The sequence below is a fragment of the Podarcis vaucheri genome (assembly GCF_965113315.1).
Source record: "Podarcis vaucheri genome assembly, chromosome: 13".
NCBI lineage: Eukaryota > Metazoa > Chordata > Lepidosauria > Squamata > Lacertidae > Podarcis > Podarcis vaucheri.
In genome coordinates, this window is record NC_138751.1 from 19,404,245 (window position 1) to 19,428,993 (window position 24,749).

At 46.6% G+C, this 24,749-nt stretch overlaps 2 protein-coding genes across 9 annotated transcripts in view; one reads left to right on the forward strand and one right to left on the reverse strand.

Moving 5' to 3' along the window:
• On the reverse strand, positions 1–4,754 carry RPS9 (ribosomal protein S9). 3 transcript variants are annotated; one of them, XR_014213039.1, is made up of 7 exons: positions 4,614–4,753; positions 2,881–3,000; positions 2,657–2,779; positions 1,211–1,397; positions 1,041–1,065; positions 871–996; positions 37–270 (listed from the first exon to the last, which is right to left on the reverse strand). XR_014213039.1 is itself a non-coding variant. In XM_082195657.1 (5 exons), the coding sequence occupies exons 2-5, from the start codon at positions 2,975–2,977 to the stop codon at positions 93–95; spliced, it is 585 nt and encodes a 194-aa protein (XP_082051783.1). In that variant the 5' UTR covers positions 2,978–3,000; positions 4,614–4,751; the 3' UTR covers positions 1–92. The 3 variants fall into 3 exon arrangements, 1 of the variants encoding a protein (XP_082051783.1); XR_014213040.1 differs by having other exon boundaries at positions 148–270; positions 871–1,065; positions 4,614–4,754; XM_082195657.1 differs by lacking the exons at positions 871–996; positions 1,041–1,065 and having other exon boundaries at positions 1–270; positions 4,614–4,751.
• Positions 4,755–11,850: 7,096 nt separating this feature from the next.
• Positions 11,851–24,749, forward strand: part of LMTK3 (lemur tyrosine kinase 3) — a 34,151-nt gene continuing 21,252 nt past the window's right edge. The window contains exons 1-9 of one of the 6 annotated variants that reach the window (XR_014213214.1): positions 11,851–12,855; positions 17,253–17,386; positions 18,572–18,722; positions 19,628–19,704; positions 20,698–20,816; positions 21,789–21,876; positions 22,156–22,304; positions 23,670–23,754; positions 24,376–24,497. Coding sequence is in view for 5 of the 6 variants with exons in the window: in XM_082196885.1 (XP_082053011.1) it covers positions 12,768–12,855; positions 17,253–17,386; positions 18,572–18,722; positions 19,628–19,704; positions 20,698–20,816; positions 21,789–21,876; positions 22,156–22,304; positions 23,670–23,754; positions 24,376–24,497 (1,013 nt within the window). In the remaining variant the exon portion in view is untranslated. Of the gene's footprint in view, positions 12,856–15,654; positions 15,832–16,255; positions 16,909–17,252; positions 17,387–18,571; positions 18,723–19,627; positions 19,705–20,697; positions 20,817–21,788; positions 21,877–22,155; positions 22,305–23,669; positions 23,755–24,375; positions 24,498–24,749 lie in introns of those variants that run through there. The other 5 variants (XM_082196885.1, XM_082196886.1, XM_082196889.1 and 2 more) reach the window with 5 other exon arrangements.

Sequence of the window (24,749 nt, forward strand, 5' to 3'; positions counted from 1 at the left end):
TTTTATCCACAAATATTTTTTATTGTGTAATGTTACAGTTAAGGCAGGTTTGATTCCCCACCAGCATGTGCGGAGGGGGGGCACCCCACAGCTTAATCTTCTTCCTCATCATCACCGCCTCCAGCACCACCCTGGCCCTTCTTGGCATTCTTCCTCTTGACGCGACCTGGGCGGCCACCACCATATGGTGAGCGGAGGGAGAAGTCAATATGCTTTTGGGAGTCCAGGCGGACGATGAAGGAAGGGATGTTCACTACTTGCTTCCTTACACTGAAGAGGGAAAAAGGAAGCAGTTACAGACGTTCCAGCTAAACCCGGCAGCATTCTTCTTAAGAATGGTTTTTCACAGAACTAGAGAGCTAAAGTGATTGATGGAAGAGAGCCAAGTGAGGAATCAAGTGATCATCCCCCAATTCCAGCACTCAGGGAGTTTAAAATTTAAAAGCTCAGCATTTGGGAACATGGAAATTAACATCCTGCTCCTATTAGCAAAGCCAGGGTTAACCTCAGCCCCTTCCTTAATTAACACTGCAATGAATTCCTAAACAAGATACTCAGAACTAAGCCCCACCATTCAATAGGTCTTTCTTACACATTAATAAGTGTTGAACAATACAACTCAAAGCAACTATGCCCTCACAACTTTTACTCGCAAAACTGGTCACAGAACAAAGGTTCAGAACGAACCAACAGGAAATGCTTGGGAGAAACTGACTCAAGTTTGACATTTACTGCTGTTGCCCTCAGTATACAATGGCAAGATGAATGCCTGGTTATACTGAAAACTGGGTGTAACAGCAGACAATTCGCTAACAAGAGGGATAACATCAACACTTTGTGCCGAGAAGGAGCAGAGTTGCTAGTTGTTACCTCTACTGCCCACACGCCAAGACCTTCGCAAGGTGTACGGCTGAGCCGCAGTGAACCTTGCCGAAACTGTTGGTGCTTTTGGCATACAGCCTCATTAGACAGACTGCAGGGCTTTTAGGTTATCCAGGGTTCCAGTCCAGGGGAGGGATTGGTGGGGTAAAAAGACACACGGCTGGGACATGTCCACACATCTCCCTGCACAGGCTACACATAAGAGACATCAGATGCATTACTTCAGAGGTAGACCCTGTCTTTACAACCCACAGCAACTCAGTCATTGCTTTTGACTTGTTCTGCTTAAGCGAAATGCCACTTCTAAACATACTCCAAGGCAACATACCGGATGTGTCTTTGACGGATGAGCACCCGGGCATGGTGGATGGACTTGGCCAGGCCCAGCTTGAAGACCTGGGTTTGGAGACGCCTTTCCAGAAAATCCTCAATTTTCAAACCCAGGATGTAATCCAGCTTCATCTTGCCCTCATCCAGCACCCCAATTCTGACCAGACGGCGCAGCAGGGCATTACCTAGGAAAAGATATGGACATGTAAACAAGCTGAAGAGGCCCACACACGATTAGAGAAGTGGGCACAAGATTCATGTATTTTGGTACGTCTTAAGTGGCCATGAAAAAAGCATTCTCTATGAAATGTTAATGACGGGTGGGGGAGAGAAGAGAAAGAAATGGCACCAAGTTGACGCCTGCATCTGAAACTCCCTTTGTTCTAGGTGTGCTTTGCGAAAGGGAATTTCATTAGTGTGAGCAGTTTCTGAGCTCTGGGTGCAGTACTGCGCCTAAGATTTCAGATTAAAATTGCCACTGCTAGAAGGAAAGGAGGACTTTTTTCTGCCTCCTCACTTTCAGCCACTCTGAAGACTGAAGAAGGGACCCTCATAATATTACAGGGGCAGGCAGGGGAGGTATGGATTTGTTTTTTGCAGTCTTCAGATAAGGACCAAACCATGTGAAAACTGAACTTAAGACATTACCTGCAGTTCATTCATTTTCAGCTTTGTATTCTTGTTATAAAAAAGTGAACCTAGAAACTCTGTTGCAACACCCATAACATAGGTTTAAGGTGCCATTTAGCTCCTAGCTTTCATATCTCAGTTTCTAGCACAGGTTGACATGTTTAGTTACATACTACTAAGCAGCACTATAGAATATTACATTGACCTTGAAATCACAGTTCAAATCCTAGCTCAGCCACAAATGGTGGGCAGTCTTTGAGAAGACAGTCACTCTCAGCCTTAGTCTCTGATCTGAAATATGGGACTGATTTAAAAGATTCTCAAGACAATATATAAATATAATTACAGCAGTAAAAACAATTCAACATAGGTAACTGATATTAATCCAATAGATCTGGTCTATTCCCTTAAATCTAACACAAGAAATAAGCACATCTGAAAGGCATTAAATGTGTGTGTGTGTGTGTATATATATACACACACACACACAGAGAGAGAGAGAGAGAGAGACCGGGACCTGTATCATAAAGTAGCACTTACAATAAAATCTATATATAACACACTGAAATCTAAAACCAGAGACCATCAACTAACCATTATGGAAAGATGAAAATATTACAACTGTCCATAACAGTAAGTTGATAATCTCTGGTTTTAAATTTAATTGGACTAGATCCAAGAAACTGGTAGGATTCATAAAGGAAGTGAACTCACATCCCAGATCCCTTAATCTGCTGGTAACTGTTAAAGGGATCTGCAACAGCAAAAGAACCATTAAAGATGCCGAAGACTGGCACGCCCAGCCCTAACATACCCTCAAAGAGACGCCTCTGATCCTTCTCATCCAGGGTGAGCAGCTCTCGGGCAGCTTTGCGGATCTTGGCCAAGGTGAACTTCACCCGCCACACTTCACGCTTGTTACGCAACCCATATTCACCTAGGAGGGGGATATAAAAGTTCAAATGTAACATGCACCTGCCTTTGGAGAGTAACTGTTTAAATGAACAACTCTCTTTTTTTCATCCAGGATAAACTAACCAATCAGTTTCAGTTCCTGGTCAAGCCGGGATTTCTCAAAGGGCCGCCTTGGGGTGACATATGTCTTCCGACATACCCAACTCCTGGCAACTGGCATGTTGGCCTAAAGGGAGTCCAGTTCTGTGGAGAAAAAAGTTGAGAGATCTATAGAAGTAGCAGGCAGATGAAACAAGTGAAGCAAATGAAGTTTTGATATATGTCACAGCTACTTCTCTGTATAATTTATTATTAGTGTCTCGTCATTTATACATTCATTCAAACCTATGATGCAGGCTAAGCCGGCCAGGAATTTCAGGTCTAAAGCCAGCCTTTCCTACTTGTAAGGTCAATACTACCCACTGAACCACACCACCCAAACTGAGTTTACGGTAAATTCAATACAAGTTTTGTTTTCTGGAGTCTAGACTGACCCTTAACTGACACTACTGGACACCAGAGGGTCACAATTTTTCTTTGTAAAGTTGTGTTGAAGCCCTGAAGGTGATATATATCATGGAAACTTACCCATTAGAAAGGGGGAGAATAGTTTGTTGAAGCAATATGCCACTTTGGACCACTTGCTATATCCAAAAGAAAGCAGCTACTTGCATCCAGTCAGCATTAAACACTGCACCACATTTCAGTGCAGATACTGAATTACAGCAAGCAACTAAAGTACACTTTCAGGGAAGTACACGTTCAGGGAAGTTTTTAATGTATGATATTTTAGTGTTTTTTTGGTTTCTATGGAAGCCGCCCAGTGGCTGGGGAAACCCAGCCAGATGGGCGGGGTACAAATAATAATAATAATAATAATTATTATTACTTTGTAACTATTTCAATAAACCAGCAAGGCCCTTTGGCCTCTTTTAAAGTCCTGCTCCCCACAAACTAAGCTAAGCTAGACCTGTAATATATATGGCACAATTTACTGCTACTTCAGCATTCTAATGTGGATATAATCTGAGCAGGGAAAAAAAGAGTGTGATTCCATATAACAATGGTTAAGCCCAAATGTTCCCAACTGAGCAGGGAGGTATGAGAATTTGTGAAATGCTGAAAGATGTTATGGGCCATCAGTAAAATAATCTCAAAGAAAGGCACATTCCCTACTCCTCATATTAAGGATGATTTTGCATAAGCAGCATTCACCCACCCAGCCTCTGGGGAGGAAACATTAACAATGAATCAACTGACAAAAGTTTTGAAAACGATTCCACCAAAATTATTGAAAAAAGGAGCACCTAGAAATAGCTGCTATTTTTTCAGCAACACGTGGGGTGACACCAAGTTATAGAATCATAAATTGCAGAGTTGGAATGGACCAAGAGGATCATCTAGTAGGAATCTTTCTGCCCAACGTGACACTTGTAAAATTCACAAGACAGGGAAGGCTAACTCCCCTTTAAAAAAAAAAAAAAATCACGTGAGACCGGCGGTTCGAGGGAGCGCGTTTAATCCCCACCATCCACGAATCCCCTGAATAGGCCGAGCAGCGCCGCGGAAGCAACCACCCGACACGTGTGGTCTACGCACGCGGGGCTGCCCTAGTTCTACAACCCACGCATGCGCACTGAGCGAGTGAGGCAGGGGCCGCGCGAATAAAGGCTCCAACTCCCTGATTTAAAGTGGATGCGCAACCGCTGAGGCACCAATTTATTCGGAGTCACTTAAAACGTCCTTCTCGGCCACCGGGGCGCTTCTTATTCCCGACACCGCGCCTCGGGTAGCCATGAAACGAAACCTCCGCTTACCTTCTGACGCGCTTGACGGCCACTACTAAAAGGAAGGGAGCGGCCTATGAAGGTTGCTTATATATGTCGTGCGGTGCTCCGCCTACCGTCTCCGCTAGCCAATAGCAAGGCGACGTCTTTCCTGCCTAACCTATTGGCGGAGGGCTGCTTCGCAGCGCTGTAACCAATTAGCGCTTGCTCCAAGGATGATAGAGAGGAAGACGTAGAGAGGGCGAGGGGAGAGTAGCGCGTTGCATTAACGGTCCAGTGTCTGTGTGGCGAGTGGAGCCGCCATTGCTTTGTGGGGTTGAAGCCCTAACAGAGTTCTTCCCTGGGGGCGGGGAGTTTCTCCCTCGTTGCCCGCCGCCATCCCTTGCTGCGGTTTGAAGTTGGCTGAAGAGAATAAACAGGAGTCCCTGCTGCTTTCTGAAACGGAGTGTCTCAACAGTTTCCCTATAACACCTCCCCCCCCATGCCCTGAACCATAGAGATGCCAAAGAACCCACAATGTGTTTCCGCTCCCTTTTCGCTATAGAGATACACAAAAAAAGGTTAGAGTCGGACATACCTTCGCCGCTGTTTCTCACTTCCGGTCTTTAGACCTGGCGTTCTACTCTGTTTCTATCAAAAGAAACGCGTGACCAGTGACGGCTTTTTCTGTTTGTGTGCGTGTGTGGTATAGGATGCGTGTCAGCTCTTAGAATTTTCTGTCTCCATGCTCTCACCCAGTAGTACCCTAGTATACAGCAACTGGCCAGTACCTTATGAGAGGCAGAGGGGAAAAGATGGTGCTTCAGTCACAGCCGCTCTGTGACAAGGGTGGTGGCAAGGAGCGTGTGCGGCAAAAAGTGGCTAATTGATTTAGTAAATAATAAGGGGCGGGGCAGGGGGACATGGGCAGAGAAAGTGTTGGGAGCTCAGGCAGCTTCAGACATTTTTTTAATAGACAAAAACAGTATTATACATCAGTTTACATAAACTATATTATACATACAATACATACATGACCTACCTACGTACCCAGACATTTCTTTTTCCTGATTTCCCGAGACGGCATGCGCTGCAGAGACGTGTGTGTGTGTGTGGAGTGGCCCATCTCTTTGCCCACCCAGGTACTCAAACTATACCAGAGGGTCACTCCACTGGGAAGTGGTTTGACCATAACTAGGTGATAAATCCAGGGTGTGCCTTCGCTTCTGTATTAGACCAGTGACAAGCTGAGACAGCCCCATGGTTGTCATGAAGTCCAGTGCTGGGTCTTGGCATGGATGTTGAAGACCTCCAGGAACAAGGCCTTAGGGTTTTTCAGCACCATGCCCAAGAAAAGCTCATGCTTCAGAGTTGTTGGGCAGCAGGGTGCATGGTATACCAGCAGGAGGCCCCTGTATGTCTTCTAGCCTTATGCCAAATGCAGACTCTCATTGCCTGACCAAGGATGGAGGGGTTTCCTGGCTAGTGAAATGGTACTTGTGTGGACTATTTATTTTGTTTACATCCCACAACTTCCTCCCATGGTGGCAGCTCCCCAACAATAACCCTCCCCAACAATAACCCAATAACAATAACAATAACCCAATAATCAAGTCTGTCTTGATGCTGCACACTCACACAGGTCTCAGTAATACGTGCTGGCACAACTTCCTTATCCATGATTTAATAGTAGATGGGGGAGATTTCATTTTAATGTGAACTGACCTGGTATTCACCAACAGCACCACCAGGCTAGAGGGCACAGTGGTCAGTCCACCAAGTGCCTGTGGCATGGGGAGGGAGTTTGAAAATGGGATCAGCAGTAGCTATCTTGGGTCTCACCTCTCCACCATTAATTTAAAATACTTTATTTTACAAAAATTATATATGGCTTGATTGTAGTAAAAAACCCTAAGCGATTTACAACAAATATGAAAATTATCAATAAAAACAGTTAAAACAATTAAAAACTTGTACAAATAATGAAAATTACAATAAAAGAAATTAAAATACATCAATGTCTAAGTGTGTGGCTCTGCTTGCCTATATTTATTTTCCTGTATTCTAATGTCCTTCGGTATTGCTGCTTCTGACAGTGGCAAACAGTAAAACGAACATGTTAGCAAGAAAATAATAAAGCATGTCATGAAAATAATAATATATATAAAAAGCAAGGCAGCAAAAAATATACCGGTAATCACAGTGGTGGAATAAATCCTAAAAATGCCATTGCAATTTTAAACGGCCTCAGAAAATGAAGTGGTCTTCATCCAGCATAAGAGAGATCTAACTTTTCTAGATAGCTTGGGCACTGTATTTCTAGCATTGCTAACTTTGGAAGTAGACTACTGCAACGAGTTTTGTTTGAGGTTTCCCTTGTATTTCCCAGGAACTTGTGCAGAATGCAGCAGCCTGGCTCCTGATGGGGGTTTCATATCAACAGCACAGAACCCCTCTCCTTAAGGATGTTTAGTGGCTGCCTATATACTACTGGGGCCAAATTAAAAGTCTTACTGCTAGCTAGTTTATAGAGCCCTGAACAGTTTGCTTGAGGGACCGCCTGTCTTCATATCTAACTGTCCAGGTTTTATGTTTGGCAGGAGAGGCAGTCTCTGCAAGACAGAGGGCATTTTGTGTGAATGCACCTAGGTAGTGGAACTCCTTCCATCTGTACTTTTCTGCTTACACAGGGGCCTTTTCTGTGCATATCACTGTCCAGCTGCTGGCTAAGTATTCTTATGCTATGTGCTATGTTCAGCACCTGGGCACTCTGTTTACTATGTGGTATCTAAGCTGGTCAATCCTCCCCACTCACCTCAAGCCTCTTGGTTTGATAAAAAAGAGAGAGAGATATGGTAAAGTTAAAAATAGAATTCCCTGAATGCCTAGAGTCAGGTTGGGGGCAAGTACTCTTTGGTGAGAGAGCCCCAGGAGAGATTAAAAATCACAAAACAAGCAGCAAAGTAAAGTGTGGAAATATAGACCGTTTGACCTTTAAAATACCCCAAGTTGCTTCTAAAGTCCCCCACTTCCCTTAGCTTAGAAAGAGGCCACCAGTTTGGTAAGCTAGAAATGGTTTACTTGCAAACTCTCCAAAGGTCAGATTCATGTGCTTTTCCATGCAGCAGCAATAAAATACAGGCAGTACAGTACAACATGGATTCCAAAATGGCAAGTGTTTCTAAATTATTTTTACAGAAACATAAAGATGGCTTTCTTAAGCCACATGGCTTGCAGCAACCAGCTTGGACCTCCTTATTGGTAGGGTTCACATGGTGCAATTGAGAGAACAAAGAGTTTGATAACCCTTCCTCCCAAGGTGAGGTGGAGTGATCCAGCTAAGCCTGGCAGAACAGCTTACTCCATGGTCTTAACCTCTTCATACTTTAATCAGAGTTAAGCATCTTGGTTATATGAGGCTGGATATCCCGCAAGGCTCTGGTTTCAAGCTGTGGTCTCCTCTCAAACCCATTTCTGTCTTGGGCTAGAATCAGTTTTGAAGAGGGTGAAAATGGTCTTCCTTGTATGTGATATTTACACTGAAATTAAGATTTCTATTTGAACAAATGGGAGCTTGCATTTCAAGGCAAATAACAGATGCACCCCCACCCCCCGCAGCCGCCACCTGCCACGCCTCTGATTTACTTTCTTTAATGCCTGAAATTGCTAATTGTATGAATGATGGTGTGTCTTGCTTGGCCCTGAACGACACTGAGAATGCTTGTACATAACTATTTCCACATTAACGAATGCAAATACAGCAGAACATATGGAACTCAGGAAGCATGAGACATAAGGCACTAACCGCTTCATATTATTTTTTCTTTAAATGAATGATTAGGAATGCTTCACTAAGTATCAGACCTGGACAAATATATCTTAGGGATAGACACATTTGGATGCCGCTAAGAGGTAAATACAGTCAAAGAACAATATGGAGCAAGAACCACACATTAGATGACTAGGATTTTAACTTGCTCAATGTAAAGTGTCTTTCTTTCTTTCTTTCTTTCTTTCTTTCTTTCTCTCTCTCTCTCTCTCTCTCTCTCTCTCTCTCTCTTTCTTTCTTTCTTTCTTTCTTCAGTAGGTGGCTGAATTTGCCCAGACAATGAGTTTCTTTCCCCTTTCTCCTGCACTGTTGTGTTCTGGGATGTAGAAAATTGCTCTTGGCTCAGGGAGCCTGAAGGCTTGTAAATCACACCCCTTTCATTAGACACTTTCATTTGGTAAGCAATAAAGTGCTGAGGAACAGAAAATGCTAGATAAATGAAGCTGCTAATTTACTGGGTGTCTTTTAAAGCAGGGGGGAAAACAATAAAGTTAGGTTTGGGTAAGCATTTGTTTGTGGCTCAGCCTCCTGTCCTGCTTCTATCCTTAAAGCTCCGCTTTCTCTCTCTCTCTCTCTCTCTCCCTCCCTCCCTCCAAATGATCCTCTCAGAAGACATGGCTCCAGGCATCTATTTGCCTTCAAGACAAAAGTATCCAGGATCCTTAACATCTTGTCCATTTCTCTCATGTAACTTCATGGCTGAGTGTGGATTTGAACACAGGCCTCTCTGGTCCAAGCCCTAAGAACGTTCGGCATATTACAGGACAAATAACCCGGGTTTACCACTAGGGGCTTAACTTTACATTATGTGCAAATGTGCACCAGAGCTTAAATTCCCTTTTGTTAAAAGGAGAAAAATGGTTTGAGGAGGGTGTAATTGAGAGTCAAGAAGTGGTATCGCGGGACGCGGGTGGCACTGTGGGGGATGCGGGTGGCGCTGTGGGTTAAACCACAGAACCTAGGACTTGCCGATCAGAAGGTCGGCGGTTCAAATCCCTGCGACGGGGTGAGCTCCCGTTGCTCGGTCCCTGCTCCTGCCAACCTAGCAGTTCGAAAGCACATCAAAGTGCAAGTAGATAAATAGGTACTGCTCCGGCGGGAAGGTAAACGGCATTTCCGTGCACTGCTCTGGTTCGCCAGAAGCAGCTTAGTGATGCTGGCCACATGACCTGGAAGCTGTACGCCGGCTCCCTCGGCCAATAAAACGAGATGAGCGCTGCAACCCCAGAGTCAGCCACGTCACTTAAATGGTCATAGCTCTTCCCAAAGAACCCTGGGAACCCTAGTTTGCCCGTCACAGAGCTATAATTCCCAGCACCTTTAACAAACTACAGTTTCTAAGATTATTTGGGGAGGTATGCTTTAAATTTATAGTGTGCATGGAGCTAGCTGCACCCCTGGAAATCCTGTTTTGAGTAGCCAACCAGTTATTGCTGGAAAGCCCACAAACCAGTAGCATGATGGCAAGGGTCCCTCTCTCACTGTATGCCTTCAGTACCTGGTAGTCAGAAGGCACAAATTGTGTGTCTTCTTACTCCGTGGTGCATGAGGAATAGCACCAGGTATCTGTGCGCCACCATTTTGTGTGAGTGAAACACTGTGGCAACTGGGGTCTGCATGCCTGTGATTATTTGTTTACTTAGTTATATCATAAAATTTATACACCGCTTGGCTGTAATAAAAAACAACAACCTCAAAGCAGTTTACGACAAAGTAAAACAATAAAACCGATAATAATTCACAGCCAACGTACAAAAGTTTAAAATGCTAAAACAGATTAAAATTACCTCATCTTTCTAAGCATCTGAGCAGACTTGTCTGAACAAGAATGTTTTTAGCAGGCGCCGAAAAGAGTATAGCAAAGCCACCCGCTTGATCTCAATAGGTAGGGAGTTCCAGAGTTCTGCCACACTAAACAATCAAATTCTCACCGCAGCTTTAATGGCTGACACAGTGAAATTATTACTGTAAGCCCACAACTCACACAGGGGTTACATTCTCGGGATGGCGACTGAAGGCAAAATCACATCTAGTCAAGACCCACTGGGTTCAATGGCGGGTAGGATTGCCAAAGTCGTTTCCCCCAGAACCCCTTTTAGGTTTTTTAATATTATATTTGCCACATACGTAAAGCTAAATGTGCACAAGTTAAATGTGTGTAAGTTGCAGGCTTACTGTATTATTTTTTAATTGACCACACTGCGTATGATTCCAAGACCGTTTCAGCATGTGTGGAAACTGCTGCCATTTTGCACTGGATTATTTATTCATCCTGTTTGCATTCTACCTCCAACAAACTCAGGGCAGAGTATTTTTCAGCATCCCATAATTTTCCTTTACAAAATCCTAGGAGGGGGCTTAGGCTGGAAGGTAGTAACTGGATCAAAACCATCCAATATGATTATCAGAGTTGAGGAAGGCTTTGAACCCATGTTGAAGAGTGCCTGGCGTGCTCTGGTCCATGGGGTCACGAAGAGTCGGACACGACTAAACAACAACAACAATGAACCCCTGTTTAAGGCTGTTCGCCTTGTGGTCAGTGCACCCACTAACTCCGCCTTCTGACACCAATTGGCCACACCCCTCATTGGTCAGAATTGTGGAGGCCTGTCTGTACACAGGCCTCTTTTCAGACCAAAGCTGAATGAGTGGCTATCAGGCAGATGTGGCCTCAGTGTCATCCAGTGCTGTGATTGTGGCTTGCAGCAGGTCCAATCCCCTGCCCCATATGTTTGTTGAAGATGGGTCATCTGAAGATTTATTCTCTCTGATCCGAATGGGAATCTTTCTCTGGGATGCATGAGGCAACGTGTATGGATGACCTTGAGAAAATGGTTCTATGTGACAAAAAATACAGTTCATAACACCATGGGAATGGAGTCTAGTCTGCCGTTGAGAAGGAGCAGGGACTTCTCAGTGGCAGCCTCTGAGCTCTGGGATTCCCTCCTACCCATTCTGTGGTTCTTGTTCGCACATTCTGCCACCTCTTCCTTCCAGAGGACAGGGAAAAAATATATTTCATTCTGCTTTTCCTGTTTGTTTTTATCTGATAATTATGGGATTCTGGCACCACTGTTTCAGCAGCTGTTTCCCTTTATTCAGTGTTTTAATTTTATTGTTTACATAACAATTAATTGTTTTCACAGGAATACCGTTTTAAATATTTTTATCACTGTTGGACACTGCTTGGTGGTCGAAAAGCAGCATGCAGCTACTGTAAATAAATACAGCAACACTTCCTATCTACGTGTAAGACATTTTCTGCAAGCATGAAATATTGTGCATGATCTGTTATGTTTGTGTGTGTATGTTTGTGCGTGAGAGACTCTGTTTATGCCTGTGTGTGTGTGTGAGAGAGAAGGAGATTCGCCTTATGCTTATGTGTTTGTGGAATATGGAATATGACACTGAATCTGGCAGATGCTCAGCGGCGTAGCACTACTTGTGTGCAAAATATCCACTCCCCTTTTGCAACTCTCTCTGCCTCGCTGCCCTGAACCCCTCTTTTAATCACTCCATCCTTTCACCTTCTTGCTCCTGCACTCCCTACTGCTGCTGCTGCTGCTGCTACCCAAGAGCAGGTCTCCATGGTGATAACACCCCCCCCATCCATTCCTGCATCCTCCTCCCTTCAGCCTAAGTGACATGCCCATTGTCCAATCCACAACCCCGGCTGCATGGGAGGGCTTTGATCTCCATCAATTTCTCTGCTACCCGAAGAGCAAGGTTTCCGAAGGGGGGGGGACACCCAGCCTCCTTCCCCCCCTTTTTCTCTTCCCCTCTTTTTTTCTCCTCTTTCCTTCCTTCCTCCTTCCTCCTTTCAACTGGGATTTTAGGTTTTTCTCCTTCACCTCTTCCCCACCCCCCCTCTTCCCCACACATCTGCTTCCTCCTGTTCCCTCCCCCTCCCCATGTGAGATCACCTATTGTTACAATGGCTTTCTTCGCCCCCCCTCCATCCTTGCCGCCACTTCTCTTCAGCCACCTTTGACTATCCTCTGCCCTCCCCTCCCTCTTTATTTATTCCATTTCCCATCTCCTCCCCTTCCTCGGGCAATGAGAGAAGATGATGCCTGGGGATGAGATCCAGGTAGCAGCCAGCCAAGCGGTCGCACATCCTCCTCCGAAGGATGCAGGCGACACAACGATCTGTTGGGTACCATTGTTCTTGGCGTCTTCAGCTCTGCTCTATCCCTTCTGATGACTGATGCCCACCGTGTCTCTGCTTTTCTGTGCATTGCTGGGTGGCGGATCTCTCCCTCTCCCTCTCTCTCTCTCCCTCTCTCTCTCTCTCTCCACTCCCCACCCCCACCCCCCACCTACGTCTTGAGACCTCTCCCCGCCTTCCTGATCCATGATCCCAGACACCCCCTAAGATGCTAAGACAAGGCCCCTTCCTTCTCCTGGCTGCGTCCATGTCGTATTTCAACCCAGAGAAAGCTTTGGCAGCGCCTTCGGAAAACGGTGAGTCTTCTTGGCAGGTTGCGAGGGCTCCCATTCATCTGTGACAGTGGCCACCCCTCCTTGCCTTTGCCTCCCTCGCCTCCACCATCTGTGGCCACCTGTTTGTGTGATGGGTTACCTGCCCAAATCAGACAACCATCCCACTTTCATGTGTGCAAAGCTGGGCACGGCGGCAGGGCTTGTGGGATTTCTCGCTTCCCAAACAAGAGGCTGGCGGTGTTTTCTGGGTTAATAAATTCCATTCCGGAGAGAAGGCTGGGATTCCTGTACAGACCAAATTAATCATTGCTGGTTTTCGTCAGATGCCTATGCCGGCCGTGTTTGCTGGTTGACTGGATTCCCCCCATCCCTTCTTCCTTTCCGACCCTGGCGAGGGAAATTGAGTAGACCTGGAGGGGCTGAAGGAGTGGGAAACAAGAATAGAAGTTATTTGGGGCTTACGAGAACAAATATGTTTTTGTACATGGTGGGGGCCCATGATTAGAGAACAGCAGCAAAGATCTGGGATTAGTGTGTGAAGAAAACAAGGAATGTGTGTGTGTGTTTTGTGTGTGTGTGTGTGTGAGAGAGAGAGAGAGAGAGAGAGAGAGAGAGAGAGAGGTGGGGAGGGGTGGGCGTGAGGTCTGTGGCATCTCGAATATATAGCATGAAGCCACATTTGGTCTGGCAGCCATCTGGAGAGAGCGGCGTGACTCACTATGGATGTGCCCTTGGCACAAGGGTCTAGTGGTGGTAGAGTTTTGTGGGAATTGGCATGTGCTGTGGGACCGCTAAAGTGCTGGGAGGGCCTGAGATAGAGAAGGTACTTGGGGCCCGAAGATAACAGGGGGGTTGTGAAGATGAGCTGAAAGAGAGAGGAAGGTAGGGGTGTGTGCGTAAGGGACGGACAGGTGAAGGGAAGGGTGGGTGGATATGTACTGATGGATCATACAGGTAAGAGTAAGTGACAGGACCTCATCCACTGGTTACCTTCTGCAAAATGGAAGCAATAAAGACTTTCCTCCTAATGTTAGCTTGTGGGGTGTTTACAAGTGTGTGTGTGAGAGAGAGGGTGGGGTGGGTGGGGTGGGGTGGGGGACAGAGGTCACACCCACATCATACATTTAAAGCATATGACTCCTCACAGAGCTACAATTCCCAGCACCTTTAACAAACTACACTTCCCATGATTCCTTGGGGGAAACCATGCTCTTTAAATGTATAACGTGGCTGCGACCAGAAATTAGGACAAGGGAACATTGCTTGTGGTTTTACTGGAAGTAACCGCCTGGCCTGTTGCGTGAAACAGGATGTTTGCATTGGATCAACTTTTGGTCCGATCCGATAGGGTTCTTGTTTTCTGCGAGACAGAAATAATCACAAAGATTAGTTCCTCACAGTAAATTCTGAAACACTGTTGCATCAAACGGCCTGTCAAACAGGCCAGGAGTTTTATCTTCCTTATACCCTTAAAGGACATTCAAAACACATTCTTTTCATCAAAGAATTCTAAGCTTTGTAGTTTACCCCTCATGAGTTGCAGTTCCCAGAAATCCTTAAGAAACTACACTGCCTCAAATTCCTTGAGGGGGAGGGGAATGTGCTTTTAATGTGCTTTAAAGCTATAGTGCGTATGCAGCATTGGACAAATTCAGTGTTATTCTTGACAAAGTAGCTAATGAGTTTTATTTCAGGATCCTGTCACCCCTACTGTTCCAACAGCTGGAACGTTTTCCCCTGAGTTATAATCAAAGCCCTTTCTCTTGCAAAGTCAGTGTGTTCCCTCATGTACAACCCTTCCAATATTTCTCTCTCTTTTTCACCTCTCGTTCTATACATGCTCTGGTGCCATACTGCAGGCTGGAGCCGTGGGGCTCAGGCTACCATTGGCTTACTTGCCATGATGTCACCCGGAGGGTAGGGCGTCCTGGATTGAGTGCTAAGGAGGCCTTGGCAGACCTTGGACCTTTTTGGCCCAGATGCTTTCTTCTGCACACAAGGGCAGATAAATCCATAGGGAAACAAATGATTGTTCTAGTAGCCCATTTAGGGACAGGCTAATCAAGGCCATTTGGGTGATGTCAGAAAAACAGCTTGATGGGAAGTCCCATGACTTCATGATGGTCTCGGGACAGAAGATGTGACATTTCTCTTTGCATCACCAACAAAAAGTCTATGGGCTCACCACAGACTGTTTGCCAGGCTTCTTTTAATGTAGGGATTCATATATTTTTCCTGGAAAATCCAGCTGGATTTCCATTTCTGGTATAACTTTTTCCATGTAACCACCCCCAAGCCATTAGAAAAGAGACACCTCCAACTGCAGGCTTAAACTGGTTTAACGGTCATTTCCCGTTCCTACAAAACCCTGGGAATTGTAATTATTTTGGAGGAAGGGGTTAGACGCCTCAGCATCTTCACCAAACTACAGTTTCCAGAATTATTTTTTTGGGGGGTGGTGGCAGTAATGGCAGTTAAAGGTAAAGGTCCAGTCGTGATCGACTCTGGGGTTGCGGCGCACATCTTGCTTTATTGGCCGAGGGAGCTGGCGTACAGCTCCCGGGTCATGTGGCCAGCGTGACTAAGCCGCTTCTGGCAAACCAGAGCAGCGCACGGAAATGCCATTTACATTCCCGCCGGAGTGGTAGCTATTTATCTACTTGCACTTTGACGTGCTTTCGAACTGCTAGGTGGGCAGGAGCTGGGACTGAGCAACGGGAGCTCACCCCGTCGCGGGGATTCGAACCGCCGACCTTCTGATCGGCAAGTCCTAGGCTCTGTGGTTTAACACACAGTGCCACCCACGTCCCTATAATGGCACTTAGAGAGGTATAAAACAGTTTATATAGCCATGGCACTATATTGACTTTTAGTTTTTTCAGTTTTAGATCTGAAAAATACATCTGCACAGTTTCAGTTTAGAGTTCTGCTTCTGAGGCACCAAATGGACAGGTGGTTGGCAGTGAATTGAAAGTGGGATGGATAAAGTAACTGACAGTGAGTTGGTAAAAAGTTTCCATTGGGGAAGACCCGGCCTCAGCACCCAGCATGTCAGGGCAAATGTCAGGACCCTCCTGGATGGGTGCCACCATCCTTTCATATAAATTTTGCTTAAGCATTTTGATAGGGGAGCAAATGCTGCCACAGCCATCTTTATCGCCTAGAATGTGTCTAGGCCTCAAGTCCATGGAGCCCAAAGGCATTCTGAAGGGAGGGAAAGATGGTGGCAGCTATAGCTGCTTTCCTCAGCTGCTGGTAACCTTCTGGGGTGTCCAAGTAAGGTTGTGGGGAGTGAGAATTGGTAGGGATGGGTGGTGGTGCTGAGCCCAACATGCAGCAGAGTGAGTGGCAAGGCGCTGGTGTCTTCATTTGTCTGGAAAAGCCCACTAACATGGCAGTGTGGAGGACTGGGAGAAAAGCTTGCTGAGGACTCATTCACACTGGGCGCTGTAGGGCTAGATGTCAGGAGGTCTGCATGTGAAGAAAAGAGGAGAGTGGAGTCACGTGGCTGGGAGGGTAAGTAGTACTGTAGTTTGTTAAGAGGATGAGGAGTGGAGGAATGTTTATGATGATGAGTGGAAGGAACGGTTTCTGCCCTGGTCTAGATAAGTGTGTAGCCAGATTTGTAGAGGAACCGGATTAAACACGAAATAACAGATGGAGAATGGTACTGTAGGTCCTGAACAGATGTGTAAGGGCTGAAACCACAGAGAATCTGTTTACATTTGGGGGGTTGAAAAACACACACACCCCTGACATCTGTCCTCCATTCTCTCTCATTGACTGCATCTCAGTCCCAAGATGTAGAATTCTGGAATAAAATTTGAATGCTTGCTTATTTACTCTCACTCCCGGATCCTAGCGTTAGGCAGAGTGAGGCGGGTGCCTTAGGTGGTGGATGGTGGAAGACAGGCAATGGCAGCGAGGTGTTGGACAAAGCTGTGTGTACCCTAGGGGTTTCTCTGCACCTCCTAAGCACGTATGCTGCCCTCAGGGAAGGTGGAGGAGGCTAGCCTGTCGCCCGTCTTCAGCTCTCAGGCTGCATATGCACCATGTCTTTAAAGCACATTGAAGGTACATCGATTCCCCCCAAAGAACCCTGCAAATTGTAGTTTACCCCTCACAGAACTATAGTTCCCAGCACCCTTAACATACTGCAGCGCCCAGGATTCTGCGCGGGGAAGCAATATACTTTCAATGTGTGTACAACCTAGTCTCATTTCTTCTTTACAAGTAATAGGAGGGTGCCATATTGTATTTTGCCTCAGGCAGCGAAAAAAGTTTGGGTCAGCCCAGCTGTTTTGGCAGATTCTTATAAATGCCATATTATGGGTTGTGGACGAACATAGCTTTTGACAAATGTGCTTTAGAGAAAGACCCTGTCCCCTTTCTTCCTCTGCCTCTTGCCTCCCCTGCAGATGGTTTGTCCCAAGGCCGGGCTCCCCTGGCCCCTCCCTATGCTGTGGTCCTGATCTCCTGCTCAGGCTTGCTGGCCTTTATCTTCCTCCTCCTCACCTGCCTGTGCTGCAAGCGGGGCGATGTGGGGTTCAAGGTGAGCCTGGTTGTGGGGATTTGAGGTGGACATGGAATGCTTTGGGGAAGGGATGCTGCTGTTGTTGTTATTTGCTGAGAGGCATTTGTGGCTTGTATTCTGTGAAGCTAAACAGCATCATGGATTGGAGTGTACAGTTTCCTAAGCAAAACCTATACCCCACCCATTAGTCCCTGATGGTCAGGGATGATGGGAGGGACACAAGTTCCCCATCCCTCGTGTTGGTGAGCAGGCCTTGTACCAGCGGTTAACCACATTGGGCATTTCCTGTGGGCCCCATTACTCTAAAGTGCTCCTCACCAGCCTGATCTGCTGCCCACCAGCTCACCACTGGGTCCAGCTCCACCCCATAGCAGCTGGCTAGCAACCTCCACCTCCTTGCTTGGGCACTGGTGAGAAAGGGGCAAGAGGGTCCTTCTTCTCAGATTCTGGCATTCTTGGTGAGATGGCCAGGCATTGCCTGCGCCAGTGCGGTTTGCCGTGATAGCTAAAAAGGCTTTAAAAAATCAATTATTTTTTTGAAAAAGTTAAAAATAATAATCATAGACTTGTACAGTTGGGCCCAAGAGAATTGTCTAGTCCAACTCTCTGCAATGCACGATTCTTTTGCCCAAAGTGGGGCTCGAACCCACAACCGTGAGATTAAGAGTCTCATGCTCTTATTAAATGAGCCGCAAGAGTAGAAAGGAGCGCCAGAGGTCAGTCCTCTGTGTTTAAAAAGTCTTTCGAGCCACCATGGCAAACCGCAGAAGTGACGACAGAGGCATTCTCCAGGCCACCACATCACCAAAATGCCTGTCTCTATAAAGGATGTCTTTGGCCCTTTCTCAGAGCCCAGGTGCTGAGGGAGGTGCCAGCGAAGCTGTTATTGTAGCCGTGAAGAATGTTTTAAAACAGGATTAAGAGAGAGGTCAGGGCGGAAGGGAAGAGGAGGGCGGCAGTGTTGTCCCACAAAGGGGAAGATCAGGTGCAGCAGGGGTAACTCTGGTGATGGTGGTGTTGCATTGGCCATGCCAAGGTCCCCATTAAACCTGGCACCAGCCCTGTTGGTGGGTTCTGACGCTTGGGGATGGCAAGGCCATGGGGAAACACTGAGGTTGCTAATTCAGGCAACAGACTGGGAAATAATGGGGAAACCAGCAGAATATCTTATCACCCTTACACTCACCTCTGCCCACCTGGCAGGAATTTGAGAACCCTGATGGAGAAGAATATTCTGGAGAATACACACCACCTGCAGAGGAGACGTCCTCCTCTCAGTCTATCCCGGATGTCTACATTCTGCCTCTCTCAGAGGTCTCTCTCCCGTCCTCCAACCAGCAGATGCCCAAAACAGGTAAGATGCAGTGGAGAGGGGCTGCATGCACCTGCCTGTCTCTTTATTTGCTGATTTGCTACTGGGTTAGGTTCAAGGTACTTGTGTTTATCCACAAAGTCCTAAACAACTTGGGCTCAAAGTACCTTGGGGACCACCTGATTCCTCATGCTCCACCTTGATCCCTGGGATCCTCTGATGGGGCCCTTCTGGTGGCTCCCCATGGCCCTAAGGATCAGTTGGCCATCTCTAGGTCCCAGGCCTTTTGCATGGCAGACCTTGCCCTGTGGAACTGCCTACAAATGGAGGCTTGGCAGGAACCATCCCTCTCTTCCTTCAGACGTCGTTTGAAAACTTTTTCTTTTACAATATTCCCCCCTCCCCTCATAGGCAGCCAGTATTTATTGATATTTATTGCTGTTATTATGGCTCTTCTGATTTTACCCTTATATGTGTACTCTGCCTAGTTCTATTTTTATGGAAGTGTGGATTATAAATTTGTAAAAATAAACAAATCACTGACATTTCCCACACCAGCTTGGTCCCATATAGATGGCAGAAAGGCTAGAGCAGGAATGGGGAGCTTTTGGTCCTTCAGACACTGTTGAACAACAACCTCTGGCCATTTTCTGTGTTTGCTAGGGCTGATGGGAATTGTAGTTCAGCAATATTTGGAGGGCCAAAGGTTCTCCATTCTTGCCTGGAATGATAGGTGGCCTACAAAGGGAGAAGCAGCGCTCATTATATTTGCCAGGAATCTGGTACCATCCTGCCCCATCAGCTGCTGCTGCTAGCTTATGTCCCAGTAGCTTGTCTATTAACTTTTGAACGTGGGGGGGGGGGGGGACAAAATTGGGAGGTTCATGCTCACGTCATCGGGTCATGACATTGACTTCTGTTACTGCCACGCTCTCTCTCTCTTTCAGATCTAGTTAAACACTTGGGACTCAGCAGACAACACCTCAGTTATTTGCAGGAGATTGGAAATGGCTGGTTTGGAAAGGTGAGCAAAAGCTTGTTGTTGGGGATGTGATTTTTGTTGTGGGACCCAAGGTTCTTTCCTGCGGGCTCCAGTTTTATTCTCAGGGAATATGAAGAGCCACTGTAAGTTTAAAAATAGCAATAATTTGAAATATTATTATGCAGCTAACAACAACAACAACAGAGTTAACAGGACACTTATGTAATGCAGATGCACAAAATGAAACAACAGTAAATAAAACAACAACCATGGTTACATCCACGCCATATATTTTAAAGCACATGGCTTCCACCAAAGGATCCTGAGAAGTGTAGTTTGTTAAGGTTGCAGGGAATTGTAGCTCTGTGAGGGGTAAACGACAGTTCTGCAGATTCTTATGTCCTTTAAATGTGCGTTAAATGTTCTCTAACTGTGTAGTGTGGGTGTGACCAGTCAATTGCACAATACAGGAAAAATAAATAAATCTCAATATTGGGTGGAAAGGATAAAAGAAAACCTACAGCCATCTTACATTTAAATAACCAGGATCGAGAAGGTCCTCTCTCTCCAGTTGCCACCTGCCCAAATTTAGATTAGAGGGACATAGAGAGAAGCCTTCAGAAATGAACAGAAGGTTCAGTGAGTCTTGTGTGGTAAAAGGCGGTATCCGGACACAAAGCTGGGTAGGGCTTTATAGGTAATTACGAATTACCTTTGAATTGTGCCCAGAAATGAACTGGCAGTCAGAGTGGCCCTGTAATAACTGGCGAGATGTGTTCTGTTTAGTTGTTTCCAGGCTGCATACATATCCCTGGCTTAAATCTCTCCCAGGTCATTCTTTTTCTGAACTCTGAAGCTAGTTTGGAAGAGAGAAAAAATGGATGTGCAATGTTTCATAAGAAATGACAGGATAGATATGGATCATGCCCAATGTCGTGTGGACACCGCTTCCCTAAACCAGTGGTAGGATCACACTGGATGGGAGCGTGTGTTCACAGCTCTGGTTAGTAACCGTTCCCCCCCCCCCTTCCACAGGTTATCCTGGGTGAAATATTCTCAGATTTCACCCCTGCACAGGTGGTAGTGAAGGAGCTACGGGTGAGTGCTGGGCCACTGGAGCAGAGGAAATTCCTGTCAGAGGCCCAACCATATCGGTAAGAAGCAGGAGAAACTGAAGCGGGAGGAAGAAACAAGGGGCAAAATATCCCCATATAAACAGCTACCTTATTTTGAGGCGGCTGCTGCAAGAGCTAAAGCTGTCCATGATTCCAGTAAGTGTTATAACTCATGCCAGTCTCCCCAGTAGCCCATCATCATGTAAAAGGCGAGACTCCAGTAACACAATTGCAGTCGTACCTCGGAAGTCAAACAGCTTAATTCCCAAACGTTTTGGCTCCCAAACACCGCAAACCCAGAAGTGACTGTTCCGGTTTGCGAACTATTTTTGGAAGCCGAACGTCTGACGGGGCTTCCGATTGGCTGCAGGAGCTTCCTGAGGCCAATCAGAAGCTGCACTTTGGTTTCCGAATGTTTTGGAAGTCGAACGGACTTCTGGGATGGATTCCGTTCAACTTCCAAGGTACGACTGTACTCCCTGCTCTAAATAAAAAAGCCTGGTGGGACATAAGAAAAGGGAGGAGCATAGGAAAGAAGGAATCTTTTTTAAATGGATTTATACTCAACCCAGTCGAGCTTTGTGTTAAGTTGTGGGTGAACATATCAGACGACACAGCGATTCTTCAAACAGCTCTTGTTTATTCAGAGGCCAGAACAGAACTGAACTGAAGGGTTCATCCAGCCTGCTTATATAGAGCTCCAGTACAACGTAACTGTAACAACTTTCTGTAACTATCCAATCACTGAACATTACTTTCGATCCCTTATTTGCATATGTGGACCTGAACTATCTACAGTATCCCCCTGCTGGCCCAGGGTGAGAACTTCAGTACATAACACTTTGTAGTGTCAGCTCTTTTTAATTTTATTTGCTAAAATGCAGTTGGGGTACACTTTCAGCCCTTGAAAACTGAGCAGAAACAGGTGCCGCCTCTTTGTGATGAATGGAGCAAAACCTTCTTTCCCCCTCCTCTTTCTACCCTTCTCTCCATCCCCCCACTTCCCTCAAGAAGCCTCCAGCATCCAAACATATTGCAATGCCTCGGCCTGTGCACAGAGACCATCCCTTTCCTTCTCATCATGGAATTCTGCCAGCTGGTAAGTATACTTAAGCCGAGAGATGAATTTGGGTGGGAAAACACAAAAGGAATAGATTGCTCTTGCCAGGGGTCCAAACAGATCGCTGTGGGCAGTGGTGGGGAAGGTTCTCCTAACATCACTCCATCTGTTTGGCCATAGCTGCCAAGTGTCCCAGAAAAAAAGGGACATTCTGTTTTTTCACATGAGGTTGGGGAATTTGCTTGGATCTATAGGAAACTTTGTGCTAGCTTCGCTGACTTCGCTCACCAACCCTTCTCTCGCCCTGTGTTCCTCTAGGGAGATCTGAAACGTTACCTTCGAGCTCAGCGCAAAGCAGACGGGATGACTCCTGACCTGCTGACCCGTGACCTCAGCACACTACAGCGCATGGCTTACGAGATCACTCTGGGAGTGCTACATTTGCATAAAAACAACTACATCCACAGGTAGACCAGAGACCACGATCCTTGGGTTTTTCAGGAAATGTTGAGCTGTATGGAGCTGTGTATGGTTTAAGCTCTGGAACTCAAAGGGTTTTACTGATTAATATGAATTTTAATGATTTGAAATGTAGCGGGCCATACTCCAGACGCGGGTGGCGCTGTGCTCTAAACCACCAAGCCTCTTGGGCTTGCCAATCAGAAGGTCGGCAGTTCGAATCCCTGTGATGGGGTGAGCTCCTGTTGCTCTGTCCCAGCTCCTGCCAACCTAGCAGTTTGAAAGCACACCAGTGCAAGTAGATAAATAGGCATCGCTGTGGCAGGAAGGTAAATGGCGTTTCTGTGCACTCTGCCTTCCATCAAGGTGTGAGGTTGTGCCAGAAGTGGCTTAGTCATGCTGGCCACATGGCCTGGAAAGCTGTCTGTGGACAAACGTCGGCTCCCTCGACCTGAAAGTGAGATGTGCGCCGCAGCCCCATAGTCGCCTTTGACTGGACTTAACCGTCCAGGAGTCCTTTACTTTACTTTTACTTTACTTTACCTCTGAGAGGCAAATTCAGTCCAGGTGAGTATAGCTTGAGCAGGTCGGGGCAGAACAGATGTGTGAACCCGCCTATCTGCTGAGCTCTTCTGCTGAGGCCTTACTCGGAGTGTCTCACATTTGAAGATGAGGGGGGCATCTAAAACAGGACTTTTTCTCTGGTGCCACCCAGAGTTGGGAATGCTTTGTTGTCATTCAGCAGAGCAGTTGTAACTGGGGTGGGGAGTGACAGGTAAGGGCAAATTTTGTCTATCTTCATCTCAGCCTATCTTGTTTTCCGTTTGTTTTTAAACCCCTCCATAGGCTTCAGGGGTGGGAGATTAGCTATGCTAGCACCAGGCTGGTATAGCTGATTAGCTTCATTCTGGGATTTTTGAGGGGGGTGGAGAGGCTTTGTATCCAGGGCCATTCCTGCTCTGCCTGCCCCTGGCAAGAATGCATCATTTTACCAATGGAATTACTGCTTTACACCATGGGATTTCCCATGGCATCCAGGGGACACTTGCTTTGGCTCCCTGCAACAGAAAAACTCCTTTCCGCCCAAAGAAGGGCACATCTTTCCCCCTCCCTATCTCCCTCCAACCAGTGGACCTGGTCTTGTAATGGTGTCCATTACAATTTTTTTCTACTGATTCCCCCCCCTATTTATCCAAGCTCTTGGTGGCACCTGGTTAGTTAGTGCTGTTCTGTTTAGTTTGGGCCAATTGGCTGCATTAAATAAATAGAAAGGGAAAGCTGGTGAAGAAAGGTGCTCTTTACTCTCTCTCTCCATCCCCTGGCCCACCCACCTCCAAGCCACCCTTACTGGGTATTTTTCTATCCCACTCTAGTGATCTGGCCCTTCGGAACTGCTTGCTGACCTCTGACCTCACAGTGCGCGTTGGAGACTACGGCCTGTCGCACAACAACTACAAGGTGAGGGGCGGGGCCATCCATGCCACAAGGCCCCTGCAGGTAGATTGAAATGTGTTTGCTTGTTTGCCTGTGTCTGGTGACATCAGGTTTTTTTGGGTGATCCTCCTGCATAATTTCCAATCAGCACATATATAGTAACTTTCTGCTGAAATCCCTTTTGCTATCACAAAGGATCTGGTTTATTTTTGTCCTGCTTTTGTTGTTCTGTAGCCCCTCTGGGCAGCGGTAAGAGGGTAGCATCAGTGGCGTGGCGTGGCGTGGGGGGTGCGGGGGGGCCAGCCGCACCGGGCGCAACATCTGGGGGTTAGGGTTGGGGGCGCAAATCCACGGGTTAGGGGGCGCAAATCCAGGGTTAGGGGGTGCAAATTACTTGCCTTGCCCCGGGTGCTGACAACCCACGCTACGCCACTGGGTAGCATTGAGGAAGCACCACAGAACAGTTAATAAAGCAGACTAAATCCATCAGTAAATGCACCAATATTGTGTCAGGGACATATTGTGGAATATACCCACAGAAAGACACCTGCTTGGAAAGGCTCAACGCCCCTGTTTTCATCTGTGAAGCTTTGGAGAGTCTGCATCTCCAGCCCTGTTCCACCCATTCCTCATATCTGTTCATAGGAAGACTATTACATCACTCCGGACCGGCTCTGGATCCCTTTGCGCTGGGTTGCCCCGGAACTGTTGGATGAGATGCACGGAAGCCTCATTGTGGTGGATCAAACCAAGCAGAGCAATGTCTGGTGAGTTGCTAAGAGCCACTCACACCCCACGCACCTGTGCTTGAGGGAATTCACAGCGCAACCCTATACAGTGGGACCTTGGTTCTCGAACTTAATCCATTCTGGGAGTCCGTTCGTCTCCTGAAACCATTCAAAAACCAAGGCGCACTAGATGTTCGGCTTCCGAAAAACGTCCGCAAACCAGAACACTTACTTCCGGGTTTGCGGCATTCTGGAGCCGATTTGTTCGGCAACTAAGCCGTTCGGGAACCA